Genomic DNA, 27,738 nt, shown 5'->3' on the forward strand with positions numbered 1-27,738 from the left:
ATTTTAACAGAGATGATAGTAAAACACTATTTAATCATCGCTTATTACATGTAATAAGTTTGAGAGGACAGGGCGTAGAAACGAATGTAGAAACGACATTCAAGACATAACACTTGCGCGCGCAACGCCATAAATAATTACCCTATGGAGCCGCCTTAAATGGAGTTGTGATAATGATATATAAATTAGCGTGATTGATTAGACAATGATAAGATGAGTAATTTTAGTAGCTTTTGTAAAATCACGTGACATTGTGCAACACGAGTTAGAAAGATCTCTATTGATTTGGTTTTGTACCATTTTTCATTGATAGACTCATACTAATTTAAGTTGTCTCGGTTTTAAATGACTTCTATATTAAAATGTTCTTAGTTTTTTAGATAGAGCGGTTTTCAGTTGAGTGTCGAAAGTAATTAGACAATTACTTTGGTTTTGGTTTTGGTTTTACTTCGGTTTGAGATTGGCTGAGTAGTCTAATTGGTAAGTAATTGGTTTGGTTTTGGTTTTGCGACACTCAATTGAAAGCCGCTCTAGTGATGTGAAAACCAATTTACTATTTATAATTTATCATAATTTACTATTATCGTCGATCTGGCCCTCCTCCTTTGCGACAACCTACAAATCATTGGTACGCAAAATCAGAGCCTGGGCATGAGAATGCGCCTGATCAATTTTATCATCAATCTCATACCCAGATCACATTCCGTTTGACGCTGTTTTCGGCATGGCCGTGGGAAGTCTGGGATCGAGCTTGTTTTATCATATCCGTCACAGTTTCGTTACACCGCGTCTTAAAAGAGAAACTTATGACTTAATGCGATTTTGCAATCGGTAAACCAGATTTTGGGTTTTATGCTCTAAAAGTATAAGTATATAGTGTGATGCCATCTCATCATCTTTCTTTGTGATGTTTAAAGTAAAGCCTGCCTTGTGGATCTCTCTACGCTGATAATAATGGTATTATTTTACTGCAGCCCCAACTTTTGATAGTTTGGGAAGCTTTACAAGTTCTGCTGCCACAATATTATAAAAACAAAATTTACAACCACTTCGCCTTAGAACAGCAAATGTTGATCCCAGACAGAGTTTGTTTACTGTTTTATGATTCCGAGAAAGGAGGCGGATGTTGGCGGATTCGTTCCGAGAAACGTAAGCCTTTATTTTGTTGTGAAGTCACAGTAGGTCACTTCTCTGGCAAAATATTCCACATAAATTTAAGGCTAGTATGGAAACTGTTATCACAGAGGATTCGATTGAACTTTAAATCAATTTTCTGAAGAATTCTTTACTTCAGTCCAACGGTATTCCGAGAAAAAAGTAGACCGGAAGTCTTTTTGTAAATTCTAAGAAATCTGTCTCTCGTTTGCTGATTGGCTCGTTTATAAACACCCTAGGCTTATTATTGTAGAACATATTTTTGTATAGTCTTTGTCCTTGAAGAATTAAACACAGAAAAAGTCGGTTTGCAGCTTTTCTTCAAAGAAGGAAAGATATCTGATGTATGCTAGGGTGGAATATATGGAATATTACCTCACGAGGACGCATGCAAGGTACTAAGCGGTAAGTTGCTTGAATGTAACGATTGAGGTTAGAATAATAATACGGTAATGTCTAATTGTGCAATAATTCTTCATAATTAATAGTTTTAACATTTTTAGTGAAACTTCTCTGTAACTTACAACCACCAGTGAAGAATTCCCTGGCTGGTCATACGAATTTTCATTAGAGCCATGTACCTAGAGGTATTTTGACGAGAGAGTACACTTCGCAATTTCAGTTATCAAACCAACAGAATACTTGTTTGGGCATGAACTGGATATTTTTGCCGTCACTCTTACTGTTCAAAGTTCACTGTTAACGAGCCAGGGAACTGTTTGGAAGTCGCCCGTCCCAATTTTAAAATATAATATTTGATCAAGGTCCGGCTAAACTGTTTTTATACTACAACTTGTACTACCATGAAAATAGATACAGAGAAATTTCTTCTCAGCTTCAGATACATTAAGTGGTGGGCATTAATAACTAAGGTCCATAGTTCAACTTGACACGTCAATGTGAATTAAAACTGCAATCTCAGACAAGAATCATTTAACATACTGCCGTCATCTCGTCCGTCTCGTCCCATCCTCTGAGTCACACAGGGTCAGTCTTGCACTAACAGTGAGACGTTTTCAGCATCCTAGCAGTAAAGCAAAAGAATTCAAAGTGTTTTAAACGGTTGCAAAATCAAAACACAACCCTAAGAGAGCAAAGGCATGGAAAAATTAACAATTTCTTGGATTTCTCAGCAATCTCAACTTAAAGAAATTTCACTTGGTTTCGACTGAAAGACAGGTTCGTAACGACCAGATGATCTGACATATTACTCTCCCATTCATGGAACACTAATAATCAATAAGAAATCAACTAGCTAGCAAAATAAAAAACTAAGCCTGACAATGAATGCCTCTAGCATTGACTCTCTCTGGAATAATTTTAGTAACAAGACTCCATCCATGAAGACTACAAAACAAATTTCATCTAAACACAGCCTTGATTTTTGTTTAATCAAAAGTTAAGGTAGCATGTGGCTTGACGTGCATTGCTCAGGGTGTATTTTGTATCCTAGCAGTGCTTGCTAAAAATATATTTATTCTGTTGACTGAAATGAAATGTGTCTAGCAGTACAGAAACGTGTGAAACCTAAGGCTTGGTTAAGTTGTCCAACCCTTATACAGTTTTCAAGACGTCTCTTATGATCAAAAAAATCAAACTAGCCTTATCGAGGATGATCTCTAAAAAGTAACTTATTTCTTAATAGTTTATTTTTCTCTGTTCATCTCAGCTGTATCGTAAGCAACTTATTTTGTGGCAGCCAATTTTGTACATCTTCTCTGTTTTTGCCGTTTGTTAACGTATAATTTGTCACCATTTTGTTAGGCTTTTGATAATTGTGTTATAAATGCCCGCTGTGACGGTGAATAAAGTATTGAATAAATCTTAAATAAGTGCGTGGGTAATTAATTTCAGGAATGATAATCATCAGCCATTCTTTTTCTGACTTTTTACAAAGAGCATTTGAGATTGCTTTTAATGTTTTTCAAGTACAGATTAACCTGTTCTATTAATTGATTGTAAAATGACAGAAGCTTGACTCAAGCAATTAAACAGAGAAGTATTTTCAACCAATGAAGAACCTTTTTAGGAGGTTTACAAACAGAAAAACGTACATGAATTTTGCAAAGCATACCTATAAAAACTTGATCTTCTTGCCATTCTTTGTCTTTGCTGTTATTGTTGTTTTTGCTGTTATTATTGTTGATAATGATGATGACAATCAGATGTATGACTTTTCTTTGCCTGAGTCTAACTTGAAGGGATTTCCTCACACCATGCAATATATGCTCAGCGTTATACCATTGGGGGCTAACTTTGCCAGTTGTTACTGACGGTCTCTGGACGACGAAAAACGATTTCAACTAAAGGGATAGAATAACCTGGAAAAAAAAATACAGGGTTGTTTTCCCGCGTATTAGAGATTGGGAAAAATGTATACAAGACAATACAAATGAAAAAAAAATTAATAATAATAATTTGTCTTAGTTGAGTAACTTAATGTCTGTGTTTAAAATAGACCACTCGGATATAGATTGCAGCATAATTTCAGTTCTTTTCTATCTTGGATTCAGTATAGTATTTCTGTAATGAATTGCTAATACAATTACAAAGTGTCACACTGTTTCTGGTGGCAGAGATACAAAATAAAATAAATGATATTATGATATTTATGTCCACATGTATTGTTTACGAAACAGTGCATTTTTTAAGAATTGCTCTTGTTATAATTTTAAAAGAGTCCCATCCACAAGCCAGTATAAGTATCCATCGATCACTGAAACAAAAACGAACACAAAACCAACAACGTCCAAGGTCTTGGTTGTCCCGCTCAAAGCAAAGCATGTCCTTCAAAGCATTTATACTGTACACTTGGAAAGCGGTTCAGTTATTTTTTGTTCAGAAATATGTTGCAATTCTGTTATTATTTGTTCGTTAAATCAACTGAGAGGGTCAAATTGCTGTGCTCAGAATTCACATTCCATATTCAAAATCCGTTGTCGTTAGGTTCGGATTGAACGTTTAAAAGAGTGATTTAATAAATATCTTTCCTCGCGCGGACCAAATGGTTTTGCCAAAGTTCTGTAGATGTTAATTTTGAGTGACTGGATTTAACTGCAGACCTAGGTGGGTAATTAAAGTACGGACTGAAGTTAAGAAGAAATAATTCACGTAATGAGAGACGAATACATTCAAACAGTTTATAAACTGTCGCGGAAATTAAAATGTAGAATTGCCTTTCTTCTTATAACTTGTTTTGTTCGGTTTTCATTTGAGTTCTTTTTACTTTTACTTTACTGTACGTATTATGTTTCATTCTCCTTCATTTATTTTCCTGATAAGAGCATTTTGTATGGACATTTTTCGCTTGCTGTAATTAAAATAAGAATAATTACCAATTAAGCCATTTATTGGGGCGCAATATAAAGCACATTTAATTCAAGTGATACAACGTTAATTTTGAAAAAAAATGACACGAGTTGACATCGCAACCATGGGTCGATGCAACAGTCTGAACGTTTTTACTCGAGTAGTTTCTTGTCGTTTTTGTAAACGATTAAATCAACAGAGACCTTTTTAGCTTGGGCGGTTTGTTGCCCCATTTCAGACCTTGTGATCATACTTCTCAGAATTCTTGCTTTCGAATTTTCAGGTGGTCGCGTGTATATGAATGAATAATTTTTAGATGGATAAAAGAAATATTCTCTAGGGCATGTTTTAGTCCCAGATCTCACTGTTAATGACCATATACAACTATAGGAAAAATGACGGGTTGAAGATCAAAACACGGTAAATTCAACTTACTTAAATGTTATGTGTGCATAATATTTTGGTACCGTTTGTCGCATCTAGATAGTGCGACGTCTGCCTTGCCAGATATCGATGTTTTCTCGTTTCGAAATTTAACTTTACATGTTGTTACAATGGAAACGGTAACATTAACTGAAATTCAAAAATATAGAGCCACAGCAAAGGTTTTTAAAACAAGGTGGAAGGCTAACTTTTAAACGATGATGCAACATCTCTACAGAACAGTTGCTCGGAAATTATTGCAAATGCATCATTTACTTAATAACTGATATCGTTCTTTTGCATAACTTAGCTTGTGCAATTTTATCCTTTTTTGAGGCACTCCCGGAATGTGTTGTTTTATGTATGCTAATATGCCGAGTGAGGTCCCAGGTCACTTCCGCATTTTTGAGACGTGACCGGTGGATGTCTAATCAGTATAAGATGATGCCTGAACAAATTCATATTTTCCGTGAAAATAAACGGATGTACGAGTTTCTTTCTGCGAAAAAATGTGTCGGCATTTTACGTAGTGTAGCTATCAGCGCTGTCCTCTCTTGTCATTTATCCAGAAGTCTTGTGCTTGCGTTAACTGTTTCTCTTATAACATCATCCACTGGCATGCTTAGTAGTAATGTTTTCCTAAATTTAGCGCCTGTTTATCAAGACCACCCAGGTAAGATTCTTTTAATAGGTTAGCGGATAGATGAAAAGAAAATGTTTATGTTGGATTTTGGAAACTAAAAGTAACACAAATGTTGAGCAAGGAATTGAAGTTTCACGGCATCAATACGTTGATTTATGGCGAAATGATTTCCTGGAAAAAATACCGGAAATTAGTTGCTTCAACCATTATTACATAATCATTGTAACAGAATTAAAAGAAACCAAACAAAACTGTCAGTAAGGTCAGTAAGCTAGGGAGCTTTACAAAGCCAATATTTTTCATATTTTATGCCGAAATTAATTCTTAGAAATAACCGGAAGTCGACAAGCGCATTCCGAGAAATTTGCTCTGACCATTTAAGCATATTTTTGGGGGGTTAAGTATTTTTTCTACGTATATACGTGTAGTAACTTGTAGTATGATGCAATTTATTCTTCATTCCTTTAAAAAAAGCTTTCGAACTTCTCCAGGTTCTGAGACGTTAAACGAAGAACTGACGATGCCAAGCGTTAGCTTTATCATCCTGGCCTATTAAGTGTAAGTCAAAACGAAAAGTTTTTTTTTCTTTTTTTACGTTCTGACTCAGCCTGGATCGCGACAGATGCCATACGTGTTTTCAATTTAAATTGTTTCACTCTAAAAAGTAGAGATATATCACCTGTTCACGCGGTCAAATGCGTTTCCAAAATGGCATCCTCCTGCAAAAAGACAAGAAGCAGTGTACCAGCATCTAAAGATTTCTGTAAAACCCTTTTTACGTATATGCAACTTAGTTAAAAATTAATGTACAATTCTGTATTCAGTATGAGCGATTGTTTTACAAATCCTGTGAGGTAAATTGTATTATGCAATACGTCAAATTATTCTCGAATTTTGATTTGTTCTTACTTATGGTCTATTAGACGACAAATGCATAGATGACTTCATTAACTTTTTTTTTTGTTATTGTACCAAAAAGTTTATTTCATGTTGCCGTGCGTCTGCTAAGTATTAGCGTAAATCTACTAGCGTTCTATCATGAATGCCGTTCTATGATTGGCTACGCTGCTTCTGTGATAGATAGTGAGTGGCGTAGCAGTACATCCTCGTTAACAAAATGACGGCCGCTTCTTGGCGTTTTCGAAGTGTCTGTGAAGCGGATTTAGATAAAGTTTTGAACGACTAGTAGATTTATAATGGTAATTGAACTAAGTGGAGTGCAATTTGGTCTGAAATCATACGCGTGGTCTGAAATCACAAGTATGATTTCAGACCAAAATTGCACGACACGAAGTTCAATTGCCACTTTATTAGATCCATTTTGAAATCGCACAATTTTATCGCCTCAAATTTTAGATTTTTGGTGTATTGTTCCAGTAGCCGGTTTGTTAAAAAAAGCGGAACCGGAAACGCCTTTACGTCCAATTTAGTATGCAAAACGATGTCATGTGACGAAAACTCATTCGAGCATGACAAAGAAACAAGCAGTTCTAAAGTCAGAACGAAAATAGTCTACTTCAGGTATAAAAGTTCAATTCCCGTCACCTGAATCAATGATGGAAGGCCTACCTTTCTTCTGTGGTTGAGGCTGAGACTTTTCATTCATTGTCTTTGGAGAAGGAATTTGAAGGTGCATATCCTGTGTAATTCTGCGATCGATTTCTTTTGAGTTGTGAAACTCCCTCGAGTGCACAATGCCCAGTGGATAGTACGTTTTTTTCTTTTAAATACCGTTCAATGGCATGATTTTAAGGGGTCCAGCTCGTTATCATCTCCGTTTCTTTTTGTAACCTCGGCGTAGGACTCAATACTCAGGACCTTGTCAAGTTCTTGCAGCGCCATTTGTTTTAAGATATTTCCAAGATGGCAGGACTGGCACCGGCTTCGTAAGACGTTCGTTCATGCACTATTTTGTGCAGTGTGGCGTATTTTGACTATGTTTATTCACAGCAACAGAGTTGAGCTGTTTTGTTGCTTCGTTTGAAACTACCGGAAACCTGGAAACATCTACCTTCTCGAGATGACTCTGAATTTGTTGTTGTGTGGTTTTCGTTTGTTTATGTTTTACTGGACTCAGTATCATACGGATCTTGAGCAGATGTTGAAGAAAAATCGCCAAAATATTCGTCAAAATGGACACTGAAAGTTGGGAACTTCCATTAAAATAGGTCTTCAGCCTAAAGGAGCTCATAAACGTCATTCAGAAACTGTAATTAATTAAATTCGTCAATTTTTTTGGAAAAAAAGCTACAATAACAAAGTTTTGGCAATAGTATTTGCAAAATTCTCCACACAGTGGCTTTTTGCCTTTCATTTTCCTGAGATTTTATTGATTACTTTAAACTAATCTTGAAATCTGATTGGTTGTTTTGTTTTACTGGCCCATTCTCATTGGCTGAGAAAAAGATGCGATTTAGAGCAAAAAATAGTGCGATTCGTGAATAAATCGCACCACTGAGAGCCAATCAGATTGCAAGGATAACCAGTGATTTCAAAATGGATTTAATAAAGTAATTAATTGATTGATTAATTATTTTGTGTTTCAGACCTATGGACCCTTCGCGCGACTGCAGAGACCGCACTCAACCCAAACAAAAGCAAAGTCAAGAAAGTGCTTCTGCCTCCGTTGACCAGACACCAAATCCTCAGCTTTCTGCAGCTAACACTGGGGTCAGACCCTCACCAAACAACGCTCAGGGTGACACTATAGCGCAGAATGAGGTCAGTGAGAAAGCTCAAAGTCGCAGCCGAAGATTTAGCCGCGGGAGAAAACGCCCAGAGGATAAAAGTTCCACAATTGGTGCTACTAACCAAACAGACACCGTAAAGCAACCTTCATTAAACAACGTCCAGGATGATGCGACAGACGAAACTGGAAAACATAACGGAACTCGAAAACGAAGGAAACGACGCCCCCGAAGTAGCCGTGAAGAAAACGTAAGTGACGCCATTAAGAGTGACGACAATGCCCCGCCGCAAAATGATGCGACAGGAAAAGAAAGTGGGAACCACATTAGTGATCGACAAAAAGAACAAAAACGCCCGCGAGAAAAACCTGAAACGAACAAAACTGCTGCCTTGAAAGGCATTGATAACAACTCATTGTCCAAAGATAGTTCGCAAGATGAGGCGCACGCTGCAGGAGAAGAAAGCAGGGTCCAAGGCAATGGGGCTCAAAAGCAAGGACAACGAGGCTCACGAAAAAGAAGTGAACAAAAAATAACTACTGCTAAGGAAAGTGAACAAAAGAAATTGTCCCAAAGTGGTCAGTTAAATGGTGCCACAAGAGATCTAGAAGAGCCTATGAGGCAAGATAAAAAGAAGAAGCAAGGCGCAAGAGGTGGCCAAAATAAAGTTGAAATAGGCAAATCTGGTGTGGCGAACAGCCAAGGAGAGGAATTTCCCCAAAATGATCGGCCAAATGGCACGACAGGAGAAGGTGAAAGCCAAGATAACATCAAAAAACAAGGTCAGAAACGCACTCGAAATAGAAGAAAAGCCAACAATAAGGTTCTCGTTGAAAGTGACAGCGCTCTGTCACAAAATCCTCCACAGGATGGCACGACAGGAGTAGAAAGCGGGAGCCAAAATGGCAGTAGAAAAAGAAACTTGCGAGAAGGGCGTGTTCGAGCGGAAGATGACAAAGGCATTGCTGTGGATGACATCAAGACCAATCCAGCACTGAGCAATGACGGAGGAACTGGAACACAAATTGGAGCCAGTCATGCACAAGATGTAATGAAAGTAGTTAAAGAAAGAAAGTTCGATACGTTGGAAGTTAACAATAACTCTTCACAAGGCGACATACAAGTTAAAACAACACAAAACGGACCCACAGAAAAGAGGCTTGAGTCTGTTTCGGACAAAGATCCGAGAAGTGTCAAAGGGAAAGCAAAGAAAAAGAAGCAAAAGACAAGATATCAGTTAAAGACTCAAAGTCTCGAAGCAATGAGGAATCTTCTCAGCGAAAGTCCAGAAGAAATTGTTAATTGGCTTATCTTGGAACAGTCCTCACTGTTTGGAAAGAAACAACAAAAGCGGAAAGATGAGGTGGTTGCTCTTTTGGTGAAGCTTCTTGCGAAGGCTTGCGACTGTGAGTGCCATACCGGTCTAGGAAATCTCTTCAGTGTCTTGTCCCAATCCTGGTTTCTCACTCGAAGGGTAGGTGCCATTCTCGATCAGGTAGCTGCAAAGAAATCGAAAAGGTCACAAATCAAGCATTTTGATTTGGAAACAATCAGGGACTTAGCGAAAGTGCTAAAAGAAGTTCTCAACAGATTCCCGAAGGCATCTGCGCATTTACCAATAGTCAAGCTGCACAGTTCTACCATGAAACTCGCAAGCTCTGGAGAACTTATGGATAGAGGAATAAGCTCTACAGTACAAGAACTAATGAAGTTAAGAAAGAAAGAGGAAATTACACGATGCAGAAAAGAGGCGACGCGCAGGAGCCCACCCGTCAAAACTGGTAATGTATTAAGATAATTCATTTGTGTTTTTACGTTTATTGGTTGGCTGTTTTGCTGTTGTTTTTTTTCTTCGAATGTAGAGAAAATGAAATTTTGCTTTTAGAGCAACAGTCGATACCTGTAGCATTCCGTACAATCTCAGCTTTACCACCCTCCCATAAATCACGGCGTGGAAAATGCTCGCGTCCGTTCTTATCCACTCATTGGGGAAAACAACTTCCGTGAAGTTTTGATTATTCTTTTATAGACACATTATGACTGATGATCACGGAAAAGGTAGCTCAATTTCGCGGCATTTTATTTTATTTTCAGCCATTACCGATGACAACAGCGAGCCCCCTGAGAATTTTCGGGAGCTGAGCATCATTCCAACCCGTGAGGACATTATCGCACAGCAAGACCAGGATCAGGAGCCCTTTCTTAGAAGGAACAAAGTTCATGGGCACTACCGCAACGAGGAACATTATTTGGACGTCCAGTTTCGGCTCCTTCGCGAAGACTTCTTAAGGCCCCTTCGCGTTGGGATCCAGCAGTTAATGGCCAGGGACAGTGATAGCAAGAGTAACGATGATCGCCTACAGGATGTCCGAATCTACGAAGATGTGAGGATACTATATCCCGTATGTAGTTCCAACGGAGTCGCATACAAAATCAACTTTGATATTGCAAGATTCCAACGAGTGCAATGGGAGAACAGTAAGAGGCTAATCTTTGGATCACTACTGTGTCTATCGAAGGACAATTTTAATAGCTTTGCTTTTGCCACAGTCGCAAATAGGGAGCTGAATAACATAAGAAAGGTAAGCAGTATTAAGTCAGTGAATTTTCTGTGCAAAGTGCTCCTTAGGAGTAGAATCTTAGCTACGTATGTAACTTTTCAGTAAAGTAGCCTATTCTTAAAAAATCTTGGGTACCTTGCTTGCTCATTTGTTTTGATTTGAATCAGTAGAGAATCTTCAACGCTTTATTTTCCTTTACACTTCAGCGCAATTGATCATACTCGCCTGCTATACGTGTTTGCTTCCCCTTAGATCTCAAAATTCTGAATTCGTTTGCTTTTGGTGTCCTTGACGTTTTGATATTAGCTATTTCGAAGATCCTTAGAGTTTTCACACACTTCCTGCTGTCAACACCCAGCTGAAGAGACCTATTTAGTATATAGGGCAGCGTAAAGGAGGGTCGAGATTACGTAAACTCTCCCTTGAAAAAGAGATCACAGAAACGTACCTTTTTCCGACACTTTCCCCAACAATCAGTGTGAATTAAAAATTTTTATAGAAGAATTTCCTGTGTTTTTTGTCTGTCAGGGTGAGATCGAGGTGCGTTTTGTGTCACCTGCTAGTGAAGGCGGATTGCAGACAGGGGATTTGTGTCAAATGGTTGAGTCCATTGCTTTCTTTGAAGCGTACCGTCCAGTGCTTGAAGGACTGAAAATGATGCCTCCCGGAGAATTTCCTTTTCAGGTATAACCTACTGTTGTTCTCAGTTATTAGCGCCAGTGTCACGCCATATTGAAGCCACGTTGATTACCGGAGGATCCTCTAAATAATGGTTTGTTGAGGTAGAGAAACACAAGGGAGATTATTATAAGCCTAATAGATTGAGATGAAGCACAAACAAGTGACAAACTTGCTTCCACTAATGCTTGAATGTTTTAATGTTTGAAGTTTTATCTCTTTTACGATCTACAGTAGAGCCTGAAATGACCTAACATGGAACATGTTCTGAAGACTTTCTGTCTCTTTACATTTTGTTAGAGATACATTGTGAAGTGTCAGGTCGATGTCTGGGCACCAGCCTATCTGAGGAAAGGTGATGGTCAGCACGTGGTGTATGATTTCTCAACTATTTTATCGGACGAAGAATCTCGTGATGAAAAGTAAGTGATACGGCAGATAACTGTATGTTCTGACCGACTGACCGGCCCGGAACAACCGACCGGGCTGACGTCTGGGACCGGGCTGGGACTGACTGACTAACATGGAGAACAAGAAAGTTAGGATTGAATTTTTATGACGTTTGCAGAAAGGGCTGTCAGCTGTTAATATCTCGAAATGTGTCTTAATTTGGGAAAAATCAAGGATGCAATTGACTAATCTGTGCTATTCCTTACCTAAAGATGTAAAATTATCTCATGGCTTTAAGCAACGTCTTAGTCTTAATTTCAAATCGCAGAAGGTTATACTTCGGAAAGTATCCATGTCATTATACTTGTTTCCTACAATAAAACTCATCTTTTTCAGGTCGAGTTCTGTTTGCCTTACGGAGAGTGAGAACAATTGTGATTCGAAAACCTCTGGTAAGTCTGGAACATGAACTACGACTTTGTTGTTTAAATGTCAAAGGAGAACATTTTAAAGATAGCATATGATTCGGACATCATTCCACCTAAGGCCTGTGGAATGTGTTGCTCAAAATGGTGTTTGATGAGAAAATACATAGCGACCCAGATTTGTTTCAATATATCTTTTTCCCACTTCCCGTTACGATTTTCTTTTGCTGACTGGTGTTTGTGAAAATGTTTTCTCAACAAGCGTTGTTCAGTTGTGTTTTTTTTCTGGACTTCAGTTCATGTTTACAGTTCAGCCGGTGTTTGCCGGGTAAATAGGCCCACAAATCTACGCGAACACGGCAACAGAAGTGGCTTAAAGGACTTTAATAGTTCTTTTTAAAATCAAAATCCAATTTTAATCTCTCTGCTCCACCAAGAATGTATGGTATCAGTTTTGAATCCAGCCTCTTGGCCATCTGCAAAGGATCTGGGGCTAGATGAGTCACAGTTCAAGGCTTTACAGTTGGCGCTGACCAAAGAGTTTGCAGTCATTCAAGGACCACCCGGCACTGGGAAGACTCACATTGGATTGAAGGTATCTGAACTTGATCCTGTATGAAGATACTGTATCTCCGGTGATGTTTGTCGTGGTTAAAGGGGTTCAAGTTTAAAATGGTAGGATCAACCTCTCCTTGTCTTCTCGGCCCGTTAGTGTTTTGGAGATATCTGTAATCTGTATAATATTGATGGAGCAAATTGGCTTAATGAATAAAGTTAATGAAAACGAATGTCTGCAAGTTCTTCACTGATCTTCCTCTGTAGACAGTCTGTCTCAGAACAAATAAAATACCCTTGAACTGACCCAGCTTCATTTATGCGATGTCTTTACCATTCACAGGACATAGAACATGGATGATTCAACTAAATGATGCGACAAAAATTGATTTCTGAAATCTTCTCTCAGTCTTAGCTCGGAGATACCATTTTTCATTGCACCTTGGGTAAATATACAGAACATAGCCATCCTCACGAACAAAATATTTTGCAGATAGCCAAGGTTCTTTTACATAACATAAGTGCTTGGAACAAGACGGGAAGTCCCATCCTTGTTGTTTGTTTCACCAACCATGCTCTGGACCAGTTTCTGGAAGGAATCCATTTATTTCATTCAGACGGGATTGTTCGTGTTGGAGGAAGAAGTAAGAGTGAGAAGATACAAGAATGCAGCCTGTCGAAACTGAAAGACGACATGATGAAGGTATCTAATACGAAATTTAATTATATATAAATTTGAACTTATATTATATAAAACCCCAACAATACATAAACATTCTAACAACGTTTTTGATGATTTTCCGATGATTTCCGACCACTTTTCGAAGCTTCTCCAAAAGTTGTCAGAAGGCCACACGAACGTTTCCGAAAATTTTTCGAAAATTTCCGAAGATGACCGAAGATTTCCAAACGATATCTGCACATGGGGATAGCGTTTTATCGATTTGCTACCACTCGATATACCACTAATTTTTTATATAATAAAAAGGTAAATGAACGGCCGTAGCGAATGTGTGGAGAGTTGATGTTCGAATATTAGACCTTCGTCAGAACAATGATTCCTCAAACGAAGGACTAAAGAAGGATTTCCCCCAACGAAGGGCTGACGAAGAGTTAACATGCCGTAAATCCTCGAATTAGCGCCCGGGCGCATATTTCAAATTTAGGAGAAGACGGGGGCGCTTATTCGAGGGGAGCGCTTAATCGAGGGGTCGGTGGGGGGGCTTATTTAACTTTTCAAAAATCATGCCCTGACATGATCAATTTTTAATACATCATCTGGACGTAAACAACAACATAAGCTGTTTATCGGCATAAAAAGCTGATCCTAAAGTTTAAATCGCGTCACCATTAGAAATTCACGTGGTCACAAACTGAAACATTCTACAAATCTAATACTATTCGACGAAAACTATACATTCTTTGCTGGGTCATGACTCGTCTACAAAATAGGGGGAGGGGAAGGGGGCGCTTATTCGAGGAGGGGCGCTACTTCGAGGATTTACGGTATACATATACACGTTATGGCGGTTAATGCACCCTTATTGATTTCAAGTTTAGTTACCAGTAAAGCCTGGTTTTCACTAGCGACGCACGCACAAGCGCAAGCACAAGTGCTAGCACAAACGTAAGCAATAGGGATGACCCAAGTGAAAACGAAATTCGACGCAAACACGAGCACATGCAAAATCATCCGAACGTTCCAAACTGTTTAGGCACGAGGTATTCTGGATCCAGTGTTTTCATTGGCCAACTTAACCACTTGTGGTAAATATCCTTGTGCTTGTGTTATACCTGAGCGGTATTTCGTTTTCACTTGTTGTAGCGCAAACGCAAGCATAAGCGCGAACACAAGAAAAAAGGAAAAATTTTGATCCATGTGCCTGTGCTTATGCCTGCGTCAAGGCCGTTTTCACGGAGAAATAAGAATTATTGTTTTTGCGCTTGTGCTTGCGTTTGTGCTTTCGCCTCTAGTGAAAACCAGGCTTAAGTGTTAACTAAAAACCTAATCTTTTTCGTAAAACTACCAATATTGAGTTCTTTATGTAGGCAGAATTTTCCCTCGAGGCACACCAGATATTTCATCTACTTAATTTCACAACTGAATTCAGACAATCATGCTCAGCTGGCTAATCCATTTAAGTTGAAAACTTCTGTCTTAAATAACATGTCACTAAGGAGGGAACTGTTAATTCAGTACATATGTCAGTAGATATACTAGATTGAACGAAGAGAGGAGTATGCTATATTGAATTAAAGTTTAAAGATGCCGTACATCTGACTTACATCATTCACATCCAGTCAGTCTAACAGTTACGTGCTTATTTTCAGCAACGCAAGATGCCTGCACATCTGAGACAAGCCTACAGTGCGATCAAAAACGAAATGGAAAATCTGTCGCGAATGATTGAGTATGAGGATGGAATGCTGGACGAATTAACAAGAAATGTATTTCACGAGGATGAGCTTGTTAATTGCAGCATGACGCAGAACCACTATGATTCACTGACAAGAGGTGCAGTTCGCGGTACAGTGGGGAAAGGAAGAAAAGAATCCGTCATCCCACAGTGGCTTGGTCTTCCTGTCCAGCCAGCAGACCCATACCAAGAAGGTGAGAAATCTGAGTGATGGGGTGGGGGAGAGGGTTGGAGTGTGTGTGGGAGTGGTGTTTCAAAAAATTGTGTTAGTAAGTAGTTAGTAGTGTATTGCGGTGCTTATTGAGAACCCTGGCTTCAAAGCAAGTTTACATAAACTTGTAACAATTCCAAGAGGAGGCATTTAAGCGCGGTCTCGGGACTAGCGAGAACAAATCCATCTGTGGGCTTCGTGGAGGAGTGAATAAGGAGCTTCCAAATTTCATGTTATGCTCCCTAAACCTCCGCCTCCAAAATTCAAATCGAGTGATCTAAAACGCTCTGGTCAGCGAGGTTTTGCTTTAAATTAACTCTTGATATTTGTGCTTAAATTCAAGGATGTAAAAGGGCAACTTGAATTATGTTAAGGTCTAGTGTCCAAACTGGTTTAGTAGTTCAAGTTTATACTCGAAGAAAAGCAAACTTAAAGTTGTAAAAGTCTTTTTATTTTTATTTATTTTGGGACACCTAGAATACCACTAAGAAATCCCAGTAGATCAATACTGTGCTCTTTAGAAAAGTAAAAAAAGAACTTTTTCGCGGCGCTCTCTGTTTCAGGATTTTCCCAACCTCTAGTTATGTTTCCTTTCAACGCGGAGTGTTGGGGCATGGAGTATTTTTCCCAAGCAGACCTGGCCTATATATCACCACGTGTCCAAATCGCTCCTGGTGCAGATGACGTCGAAGGAGGCTCACTGGAACTTGCTGGGAGTTACGACTCATTTATCGAGATCCCAAACATGTGGGGTGGTTTTGCAGATGCCGGAAGATCCATCACGTTGCTCGCGTTTATCTACCCCACTGGAAACGGCGGGCCAATTCTTAGCTATGACATTTACGGCTTTGGTGTTCAGCTCTGGCATGAGGGATTCTACGGTGAAATGGGGGTACTAACGGCTCATTTCATCCGCAGGGATCTCATGGTATGCGCTCCCCCTCTGGGAGCTCCGGTGCTGAATATGAATGCGTGGAACTTTATCGGTGCCTCTTACGATCACGACTCCGGAGTAGCATGCCTGTGGCACAATGGAAATGAGGTCGCAGCTGTGTCCATAGGGAATAATTTTGACTTGGCGACACAGTTTTCCATCAGGATTGGCGCTTTGGCAAGCCCTTGGCAAGGGTATTACTTCGCAGGGAGAATTTCTCATTTGCATATATATGCAGAGGCGCTAACTGTTGACAATATTCGAGCAGTTGGAGGTATTCAACAAGGTGAGCACAACCAGCATATATGCATGTAGCTTGAGTTGAGCTTTTGAGGGTGTTTTCAGCGTTGAAAATTCAAGATGGCGTCCACCAGCTAGTCGTTTTCCGTGGTCGACTGGGCGCTATCTTGAATTTCATCGAAGTACAGTAGTTATAGTATCATAGCTGGCTTAGTCTGAAGAGTAATTCAGTAAAAGGTAAGGTAAAGTCTGCGTACGAGCCAAGTGGCCCATCAGGCCGGAGCTTATCCTGGTTTCTGTAGCATGAGGCGACTAGGAGTATTTCTACTCCCCCCTGGATGGGATGCTAGTCCATCGCAGGGTTACCCCCGGCATTAAGTTCGCCGGTACCCATTTATACACCTGGGTGGAGAGAGGCACTGTGAGAGTAAAGTGTCTTGCCCAAGAACACAACACAATGTCCCCGGCCAGGGCTCGAACCCGGACCGCTCGATCCGGAGTACAGTAGTTATAGTCTGAAGAGTAATTCAGTACAAGTAAATAAGTACAGTAGTTATAGTCTGAAGAGTAATTCAGTACAAGTAAATAATCAATGATCTTTTTAATTGCCTCAAAACTTCAACCTACATATTATGGATGCATTTCCCAAGATTCAAGATTTACCTTGTATGAAACACATGGAACAGTCTTCAAGAAAAGATTACTGAGAACACTGAAACGTGACTTAACAATGTTTGAAAAGTTTATTCCAACATGTCAGTTCAGCTGTTCCCTATAATGCGAGGTTCATCAAAACGCAAATATCACTGGAATGTCTAGCACAGATATTGAGGTTTTTGAGAGAGATAACCATTTTTTTATCTCCCTCTCTCTCTCTCTCTCTCTCTCTTCTTACAGGTAGATACAAACTCAGTCGGGAACACCTAAACGTGGATAGTGATGAAGAAGCAGACGAAATCAACGATAACAGTGAAGATGTCGACGCTAACAGAGGAAAACCTCGTGACTTTGACTTTGATGCTGACGTCATGCAAGATCAAAGGATCCTGGATACTGATGCTGTGCTGAGGTTTGAGTCCAATCCTTCTTCGGATCATTTGTTGAGCACGGACGATCCGTACGAGACTCCAAATTTTACGGAAGGAGACGTTCAAAATGGCAGCTGGCAATTCCAGAATCCCAACAGAATCAAGCAAAAAATCAAACGAATTATTCGGAGGGAGCTTAATCGAGATGACGCGATGAGCGAAGAAGATGCTTCCAAGGTAATTAGACGGATGTCTCTGTCTCAGTTGCTCTTTTCCATAGCTGTTTTATGTATAGCTTCTTGTGGATCTAAAGGGGGATGGCTTTCAACTGACATAATTCTTCAATTTAGTACTGGTAACTGTTTTGCCAATTTCCTTCACCGTTTATTGGGTCGTCGTGCGACGCTGCGAGTGGGAAGAAGCTTTGCGTGACAGAAAGATTTTCGTGCCTAAGAGTGTTGCGTGATTAGAAGCCTTGCGTAACCAGAAGCTTTGCGTGACCAAAAGCTTTGCGTGACTAGAAGTGTTACGCTCAAAGTACAGGCTGCGAAGGAGCCACTGCGGAAGGTTACTGTTTTGCTTGTCCACCAAAGAGATATGCGGTCTTAAGGCAGTGAAAGATACAGTTGTGAAAGATACAGCTAGTATTGGACACTCGGACAACCCTTTTCCGCCCAACATCCCATATACGAGCGCTTAGTGGTCGTGCTCTTTGTACCACTTGTGACGTCATGAATTTAAATGTCACCAGATAGTTGATAAGCAGACAGTAGAGCTAAGATAGACCTATGCGCACAACAGACGGTTTCGGATATCGACGGCATTCTGAGGTACCAAATTGAAAAACAACGTTCTCAGTTTAATTTTGGTGCAAAAAATGGTGGTAAAATGGCCCCTTATACCTATAATTGATCAAGGTCCCATTTCCAGGCTTTGCCCATAATTAACGCCCAACTTTTTACGGCAGCCAGAAAGAATATGAAACGAAAAAGGTAGCGAGAGTAAAAGGGCTGAGAAAAAGAAAAGGAAGGGACAAGAAAAAAAATTCGGAACGGACAATCGCAAAAAAATAGTCAGTCTAAATTTTGGCTTATGAGCATGCACCAAATAAAAATATTGTACATTTTTTGTAACTTATCTTCAGGAAATCTATCTATTTGGTAAAAGAAATTAGCTCTCTCGGCAAAGCTAAGGCCCATTTGGCGTCATGGCAGCCCAAAAACTGATTTAACGGTTTAAAACGGCATTTTTTGGTGAAAATTTGGGTGTTAAAGGGTTAATTTAGACCGACAACCGATTCCACAAACATTATGGCGAACTGCTGGTGCGACTGTTTTTATCTGAAATGGACCGCTGACTAAACTGTTGTTTAATGTCACTTTTCAGGTCGAGGATGTTTGGAACCTTTCTGAGAAAGACCGCTGGTGTCTGTACCGCAGATGGGTGTGCGATGCGCGTAAGCGTTGTCACGAGGCTATCTCTGATTTCCAAGAAATGTTTGATGAGAAAGTGGATGAGCTGAAAGAAGTTAGAAGACAGCAGGACTACGAGATCCTTAAAAACGCAGATGTTATTGGTATGACCACCACAGGTAACATAGATTTTTCTTTTCACACAAGCCTGCGCAAGATTTGCTTTAGTGTTATAAATCATATCCTGTTTTCGAGCGGCTTGTTCCAGTTTCAAGTCAGGCTGCGAGGAAAAAACAATGTGACACGGGAACACGCGTAAACAGGCGAAAACTAGAAAGGAGAAGACGGGAGAAAGTGGCTGGAAATACCACTCCTTCTTTTTCGACTGTTTCTCTTATTTCTTCGTTCGGCAAGTTAATGTTGCGCTGGGCACACCGACTAAAGCCATGGAATAAACTAGTAATTACTACTGGAAAATGCTCTTTTGAATAATGAAACCCAAACCTGAAAAATTGTCCTAAAAGGAATGATTGCCAGAGAGCCGAAATATAAACTTTTAATATAGGAATGATGAAAATGGGAACTTAGCTGATAGAATAGTGATCCAGTAGAAGTTCATTCATGTTAAAATCCTCTAAGAATTTTTTCTGCGGTCTGCGGTCAAGGTTTTTGCTTGGAAATTCCCTAAGTGTGATTTAATTCTTGAATTTCATTTTTTTCAATTTTCATTCATCAATTGGTCTGGCAAAATTTTCATTCATTTTTCATTGGTCTTCAGCTTGTCAAAAGCTAATAACACACCCATTTCTCTTCTATGACATTATATCTGCAAAGTGACGTGTTTGACCAGTATAATGCGAGGGCAATGCGATGGAAAAACTTTTAGTGAAATTACAAAGATCATTATAGTTTTGTAATATCATATTATGTCAAGGTGCTGCACGGTGTCACAGCCTGTTACAAGACATACAGCCAGCGATTACAATTGTGGAGGAAGCCGCTGAAGTGCTCGAGGCGCACATTGTAACCTCTCTAACACCCGGATGTCAGCACTTGATTCTGATTGGTGATCATCAACAACTCCGTCCCAATCCCACAGTCTACGATCTCCAAAAAAATTACGATTTGGACGTGTCATTGTTTGAAAGAATGGTGACTAACGGGATGCTGTTTTCAAGGCTGTCCTTGCAGCACCGAATGCGGCCACAAATTGCCAAAATGTTGGATCACATCTATGTTGAACCAAAACTGCAAAACGACGAGTCTGTGTTGAATTTTGAAGATATTAAAGGCGTGGAACGAAATTTGTTCTTTGTGGATCACAATAAGAGAGAGGTAATACTCTACAATTAACAGACGTTTGAAATATTGATTTCAGACAGCTATTTTCATTAGCAAATAAGGACTATATAATTACAGATGGTTACGTCCAAATTTTGTTTCAAACAAACACTCAAGATTAGTCTACTTGTAATTGTTTCCCAAAATGTCTTCAAATTTATGCACTCATGCCAATGCTGTTGTTACACCGGCTCCTTCCGGTCCAACGGGTAAGAGCCGTGTAGTTTTTGGAGTACCATCTTTTATACTGAAGCCGTGGAGAGATCTTGAGATGTACGCCTGAGGCACCCTCCACATTACACCGGAGGGGTTTGAAAACCACCTTTAATTTTTTACACGGTAAGGCCAACCGCCACACTAGTCCGACACGAAAACGGAGCTTTTCGAAAACACTGTTCAAACCGGAGGAATTTAAAAACGATGGCGTCACGATAATCATGTGTTCTCCCTGACCGGCTTTTCCTCAAACACAAATCCGAAATGACCGGTGATTTTTACGTTTTCAAATTCCTCCAACGTAGTATGGACGGGACCTCAAACTGAATGGAATGTCCTCGACCGCGTAAAATTAATAATCAGTACGTGCGGAGTCATTATCGGCTGGACTAAATTCATTTTCGTCTTTTTTTTGCATGCAGAACTTCATTTCTGAAGGGAAAAGCAGGTCCAATGATCACGAAGCCAAATTCCTGACAGCCCTATGTCGCTACTTCATTCAACAAGGATATCCGCGGGAAAAGATTACAATTCTAACAGCCTACAGCGGACAGCTTCTGAAACTCAGACGAGAGATGTCCGCGGACAAGACTTTTTTCGAGGGAGTTCGCGTTACAGCAGTTGACAACTTTCAAGGAGAAGAAAATGACATCATCCTTCTGTCGCTTGTTCGTAGTGACAGTATTGGCTTTCTCAAGATCGCAAACAGAGTCTGTGTTGCCTTATCGCGAGCCCGGAAAGGTTTTTACATCATTGGAAATGCTACACTTTTAGAAGGACAAGACCCTGATCTCTGGGAGAAGATCATCGCAGATATGCGCCAAGAAGAAAATTTAGGCCACCATTTGAAACTTGTTTGTCAAAACCACCCACAAAACGTGATCTACGCATCGTCTGCTGAGGACTTTGAAGACGCCCCTGAGGGAGGGTGCAAAGAACCATGCGGAAGGCAGCTAGATTGTGGTCATGATTGCGACCAGTACTGTCACCCGGCAGATCCCGAACATAAAGAGAGATTCGCTTGCCAGAAGCCTTGCACCAAAACTTGCGAGTTTGGACATAATTGCCGCAGGACCTGCGGCGAAGAGTGTGGTCCTTGCGTGGTACGAGTCCCAAAGATCATCCCAGAATGTAATCACGAGCAGCAGGTCCCCTGTTCCGTCGACCCCTTTAAATTCAAGTGTATGGAGTTGGTGCCAAAACAGGCGTGGCCCTGTGGCCATGTCAATCAGGTACAGTGTTCTGTGGCTCCCAGTGACATCGCCTGCCAAGAGCCCTGTGGTAAATTACATTGTGGCCATGCATGTTTGGGTGAGTTGTTAGATCGTAGCTTGTATTTTGCTATACCTTTATTAAGTACGAAAGTTCGTTTGCATGAGTCGACCTTCGTTGTTACATCGAGCTACAAGCAGTAAAATCGCGAGAAAGCCTTAGGACGCACTCGAGCGAAGACGCTGCAATGAAAAAAGACTATCGGAAAGTACTTTAAAGTAGCTGCTCGTACAGAACTGCCTCGAAGTAGGAAAAGTGCACCAAAAGAATTTTAATATTTAACAGCCAAATTTGGCAAGATTGAGACTGATTACAAGCGGCTAAGTTGAATAAATCAGACTAAAATGATTCAAGATGCGTCCTCCGTTAATTAGTTCCTTTAAGTCTATGCCGTGTTAGCAACGAGCGGCCTGTCTTCCATGCTGTAAAAAATGTCAATAAAGCTCTCAAAAAAAATAATAAAAACAGAAACGACGCTCGCTCGGAGAAACTGATGAGAGAACCCTCAGCGGAAGATGATTGGGACTACCAGGGAAAATAAACATACAAGATCGTCTGGGAAAGACTGGCAAGGAGGAGCTAATGGCAGGTTATGGTATGGTTATTAATAATTGACAGTTACTCTTATTGGCAGTAATCAAGTCTTGCTAAGTGCTTAGTGGAATGTTGTGTGTGAGGCTCAATGTGGAATTTTTAGTCTGCTTCAGTATAAGTGAGGACAACTTTATCCCCTTTATCCCAGAAATCGTTTAGTCTCCAAACGCTAGTATAAATTTAAAATAACAGCTTATTTACTGATAAATGCTTAACAGGTTCCTGCTATCGATGTCAAGGTGGGCGCCTCCATTTGCCGTGCGATTCTAAGTGCAGTCGTACACTGTTCTGTGGCCATGTCTGTCAGGACGCCTGTGTCCGTACCTGCCCGCCTTGTTCAGAACCCTGCCGTAACTACTGCGATCATCAGCAATGCAGACGGAACTGTGGACACCCTTGTCAACCATGTGCACATGATTGTACATGGCAGTGTCCACACCAGAAATGCACGGCACCTTGCGGAGAGATTTGTAACCGACCGAGGTGCGACGAACCATGTCAAAAGAAGTTATCGTGCAGTCACTCGTGTGTAGGTGTTTGTGGCGAAGTTTGCCCGAAGTTGTGCCGAGTTTGCAACGAAGACAGGTTCGTAGAAAGTGAACCTGGAGCAATGTTCGTCGAATTGCTTGACTGTGGTCATGTGTTTGAAGTCAACATGTTGGACAAATACATGGATGAAGCTGATGTAGAAAGTGAAGATGATCGTAAAGATGCTGTAATCAAGCACAAGCTATGTCCAACTTGTGGCATTCCGATTCTATATGGCCGCAGATATGGAAACATCGTTAAGAAGATCCTTGCTGATTTTGAAGCCGTGAAGCGTCGAACTTTCCTCTCTGACGTAGCAAGTATGGTTCAAATACAGAGGATTCGAAAAGAACTTAGAGAAATCAAAGGGATTCAAGAGAAGGTGCTAAAAGAAATAGATCGATCTGTCACTAGCGGTCGTCTGACATCTGAAGAAGTCAGCACGCGTCAAAACCAAGTTACCTTTTTGAAGTTTCTCGGAAATCTGGCCACGAAGCACCAGATCACAAAAGAAACGAGCAGTGAACTACATTGTAAAATAAATATTATCACATCACGGATAATGAGAAGACGGGAATGCTTCAGTGAACAGGAATTAAAGGAATTCCAGGAAGAACTGTCAAGAACAGAGCTCCTTGCTTGCTTCCAAGGCTTGATGAGCGCACTTCAATCTAAATCTGTCAATCTTGGTCCTGAAGATCAGAGCAGTGTAGACTCTATAAGGAATGCGCTGGATTCAGGAAACGCACTTGGTAAATAAATATACATATATGATCATATGTTAAAAGAAACTGAGTTTAAAATGGCCGCCAACAAATTTGTAATACAAACATTTTGTGGGTCAGAAATCGGTGGGTGTTGCCGTGATTGTACTTTTGGACGTAAACAGTGAGCTTGACAGCTAACGTGCCTTACAACGCAATTTATAATTAGAGATTTTACCAATATTCTCGGTGCCCGAATTCCCTTTTACTAGGCCGGTTTTTACTTTTCATTCAGCAGCTTTCAATTTGCCCGTCTATTTAGTGTGACAATAGCCTGCGTTAACAAACGTGCTCCACGTGCTCTCCACGTGTTTTTCACGTGTTCTTTTTCCCGCTTGAGTGACGTCTGAGATCGTGCAGAAAAGTTCCTTACTGATGACGAAACTCAATACAGGTCCATATACTGTGCTGTCTCTGATTGGTTCTGCATGTGAATTTTCGCGCGCAAGCAACAACCAATTAGAGAATAACACGGATGGAAGCTAGTGAGCTAAGCCAGTGTGGAAATTTCTGCCCTAGTATCAAACTTCTTTCTCAAGAATGAATTGAATCGATCGCACAGAGATTGACCTTTGGTTAGTGGGCAGGCTTAGTGAATTAACGTTTAGTTCTAACCAAACAAGTGTTCTCTTCTTTTCAGCTCATCAGAAAAGAAAAGATTTAATGGCTGGTATCAACAGAATTAACCAGCGGTACGGGCTTTCCAAGTTTGTCCAGGCAACCGACTGTGGTTCAGAGTTGAAAGACATGATTGTTAAATCAACGAACATCACACAAGGACCCTGGTTCAAATGCAATAAAGGTAACTCCTAAAACCTGTTTTAATTAAACAAAAATTTAGACCTCACGAATGTATCAATGTTTCTTGAACAAGAAGCCACAGCCAGTTTATCAGCATCTTTGATTTCTCATGAGTATTGCGTCGTTCAAAGCGTTAGCGAGCATGATATGGCAACTGGCACCTGGATCAAGTAAGAATGTCACCGTTAGAGTTATGGCTCATTTGTCCATCCAAATCTCGTTGCATTTGATAATCGGTTTTCTCTTTCTCACTCACTTACAGCAGCTCATGTTTACTGTGCTGCTGAAAGCACTAGAGAGGCAGGTTCCATCAAGTGTCCAGAATGTCTGGCAGAATCAAGACGGACTGCACAGTCACCAACAGAGGTATTAAATATTTAACTATTATTTATTGAAAAAGACCAGATAGAATGTGATTTCTCCTCTTAACATATACGTAAGACACCTTTTTCGCTTGCAGCAGTTCTTACTGACAGTTTTAAAACAAATCCTACAAACTCACGTCTGGCCACAGCGATTGGTTTTTTGTTTTGCTCTTGATTGGTTGAAAACACATGCAACACGTTGCTGTGATTGGTTGAAGCACATTCTACCAACTGCAATGAATTATGCAGTTTCGCTAACGCATAACTACAGCTGCAAATCAGTCCATGTCTGAATACCGCGAGTTGAACGACTCTATTAGAAGGATAACAGGAAACGTCCAAACAATGTGACATCCACGCAATCGAATACGTTTTGCCGCGTGTCGTAATAAACGAGATAGCAATAGAAGCCTCGCTCCCATGTAAACCATAACAACAACAGAAGCGCAAAGCATACTGGCAGCCAACGAAAAAATTTTCTACACTCAATAGAAAGCGTCTCCGTTTTCTTATATGCCTTAATAACCAAAATCTTTGTTTTCTCAGTTTCAGTTCATAGAAACGCGATTGAATTTTCTTTCCTCTTGCTCCATCATTACGTCAACAGCTCGTGCTACAGTAGTTCCGTGTAATAGAGGTAGAAACCTTTTTCAGTGTGTTTTCTTATAATTTATGATTACCTTTAATTTATCACCCAGGCTGTCCCCACTCCGATGAAACTGAGTCAACTGATGAACATGACTTTCAAAAATGGATTCGTGACGCCGGGGACTAAGGGAAAAAGAAGGAAACGTCCAGGCAAGAAGACTTCCAAGCCTCGTGAATAGTACTCATGATGGCATGAGGATATCTGCTAGACAACTAAGTTAATAGAGCGAGTAGTTTGATGTGATGAAATTTCTATTCGTCTGTATTAGTCGGCGGTTTAGCTGTGTGAGTTCATTTAATCGGCGAAAGTCAGTTTTAAGGTGGAACTATTTCAAAGGATTCTGTAGAATCAAAGAGCCAATGTGTTTCAATTTGACAATTTTGGGAGCAGAGGAAACTTTAAAGGTGTGCAATCATCAGTTTTGTCACACAAATCTCCAGACTTTTACATCTCATATGCGCTCCTCTAAATATCGTTCTATACAGCTATCAGTTCAAAGTCGGGATGATGAAAATCACATTTATCAAAAGGTCGCGCTAAGAGCAGGCTAGTAATGAGTTTAAGAAAGGGGACAACGTTTTAAAGGTGGTTAGACATGTTTCGACAGAAATGCCCGTCGAAACATGTCTTGCAACTGCACTGAGCTTAAAAACGTCATTTTTCTTAAAATTATAATCAAATTGAGTGCATACGCTTGACTGATACTGCGTTATTTAGTCAATGAGACTTGATTCTGATCTTGCAGTTGATATTGTTGATGAACAGTTGAATGTTTGTCTAACAACTCTTTTAACAAACAGGAAGCCCGATTAAGCTAACCGAGGATTAACGAGAATTTTGATTTGAGTTTTGTAACTTTTCGGTGAGTTTTTCTGTTTATATTGTTTATATTGCTTGGCCTTCTGTTTACGAAAGCAGTGGAAAACTTCGGAATACTTCGGTTAACTTTTAATCCTGGGTTAGCGTTAATGATTTTCTTACTATTTCTTTTACTCTTGAGGATTGCAAAACATTTAGGGAGGTGAACCTAAGAAAACGTTGTGTTCATCTACTGAGGTTCACACAGTGACAGTGGTATGCAAATATATACAATTCAGTGCACTGATTGCAGTGCAATGCAGTGAATAACAGTGCGGTACCCTGCAGCCCTACGAAGTGCAATGCAGTGCAGTGTATCGAAGTACCTAGTGGCGCACAATGTCTGAGTGTAACGTAATACCATGCACTATAGCCTGAAAGTAGAGTGCAGTGTAGTACATGCACAACATTATTTTGTAACGGCTCTAACATTAGGATAATATAAAGAATAAAAGAGAAGGAAAAAGAACTACAAAATAACACTAGTACGAAAGAAGAGTAGACCGTCTTTTAGTGGTGCCACGTTTAATATAGTAAAATATGATGAAATCGTATTTAATTGTATATGGATCAGTATTGTCTCTAGAAGCGCCGGGGGCTGTTAAAACAATGTTATTGTAAATTAGAATTTTAGATCTTCAAGTCGCAATAAAGATGCTATGAATCATCGTAGTTATGTGTTATTGAAATAGATATTCTAAGTAAAAGTGCAATTTAATTTCATTTTTCTCGTCAAATGCATGATAGATTCTTCTAAGTTAAGGCTTAGAAATTTTACACTGTTAAGAAAATTGTGGTCTCAACACTTAACAATTACAATAAAAGCCCTGAAGTTGTTCTTACATGTTTACGGGATGGGAGGGGGATTAATATTGGACGGGCTAGCTTTTGTGCTTCAACTAGTAATGTTTCGAAGGGAGGAAAGGTAATTTCAGGCCCTGAAAAGAAAATTGCATGGTTAAAATCTATCTATTATAATCCATCAAATTTATTGTTCGCACGCGATTGGTCTAAACGCGTCACGTGACTGAATATTTTCCTAGCTAAGACTGGGGAATATCCGAGGATATTCCCCAATTTTCAAACCTGTGCGTGTTATGTTCCTTGGACATTATCTTTTCCGAGAAGCGAACAGTTTTCCGAGAGCGTAGCTCGAGGAAAACTGTGAGCTACGGGGTCTCAAATATCCTAGCATATTTTCGTGCCAAATGGAGGCTATTGTTTATTTAACCTCACGATCAGTTTGATAAACGTATAATTTTTCCCGTCCAACTTTTTTCCA

The 27,738-nt window shown here is 40.0% G+C and overlaps 1 protein-coding gene across 4 annotated transcripts; it reads left to right on the forward strand.

The window, feature by feature from the left end:
- The first annotated feature begins 45 nt into the window (after positions 1-45).
- Positions 46-27,738, forward strand: LOC145478148 (NFX1-type zinc finger-containing protein 1-like). 4 transcript variants are annotated; one of them, XM_081456074.1, is made up of 19 exons: positions 46-4,884; positions 6,022-6,088; positions 8,077-9,998; positions 10,312-10,799; positions 11,307-11,462; positions 11,757-11,878; positions 12,243-12,298; positions 12,709-12,866; positions 13,320-13,529; positions 15,158-15,437; positions 16,018-16,674; positions 17,526-17,893; positions 19,043-19,247; positions 20,003-20,403; positions 21,048-21,936; positions 22,710-23,771; positions 24,424-24,585; positions 24,847-24,950; positions 25,648-27,738. In XM_081456074.1, exons 3-19 carry the CDS (start codon positions 8,081-8,083, stop codon positions 25,774-25,776), a joined length of 7,365 nt encoding a protein of 2,454 aa, XP_081312200.1. In that variant the 5' UTR covers positions 46-4,884; positions 6,022-6,088; positions 8,077-8,080; the 3' UTR covers positions 25,777-27,738. The 4 variants fall into 4 exon arrangements, with proteins under 4 accessions (XP_081312200.1, XP_081312199.1, XP_081312198.1 ...); XM_081456073.1 differs by having other exon boundaries at positions 46-1,560; XM_081456075.1 differs by lacking the exon at positions 46-4,884 and adding an exon at positions 4,906-5,560.

This window comes from Orbicella franksi, chromosome 2 (genome assembly GCF_964199315.1).
Source record: "Orbicella franksi chromosome 2, jaOrbFran1.1, whole genome shotgun sequence".
NCBI lineage: Eukaryota > Metazoa > Cnidaria > Anthozoa > Scleractinia > Merulinidae > Orbicella > Orbicella franksi.

Bases quoted from the DNA above. Each gene is read 5' to 3' on its own strand.
- LOC145478148 (XM_081456072.1), top strand. From the start codon at position 1,502: ATGCTAGGGTGGAATATATGGAATATTACCTCACGAGGACGCATGCAA. The intron at 10,800-11,306 runs GTAAGCAGTATT...TTTGTCTGTCAG, and splicing joins AGCTGAATAACATAAGAAAG to GGTGAGATCGAGGTGCGTTT. The intron at 11,879-12,242 runs GTAAGTGATACG...CATCTTTTTCAG, and splicing joins GAAGAATCTCGTGATGAAAA to GTCGAGTTCTGTTTGCCTTA.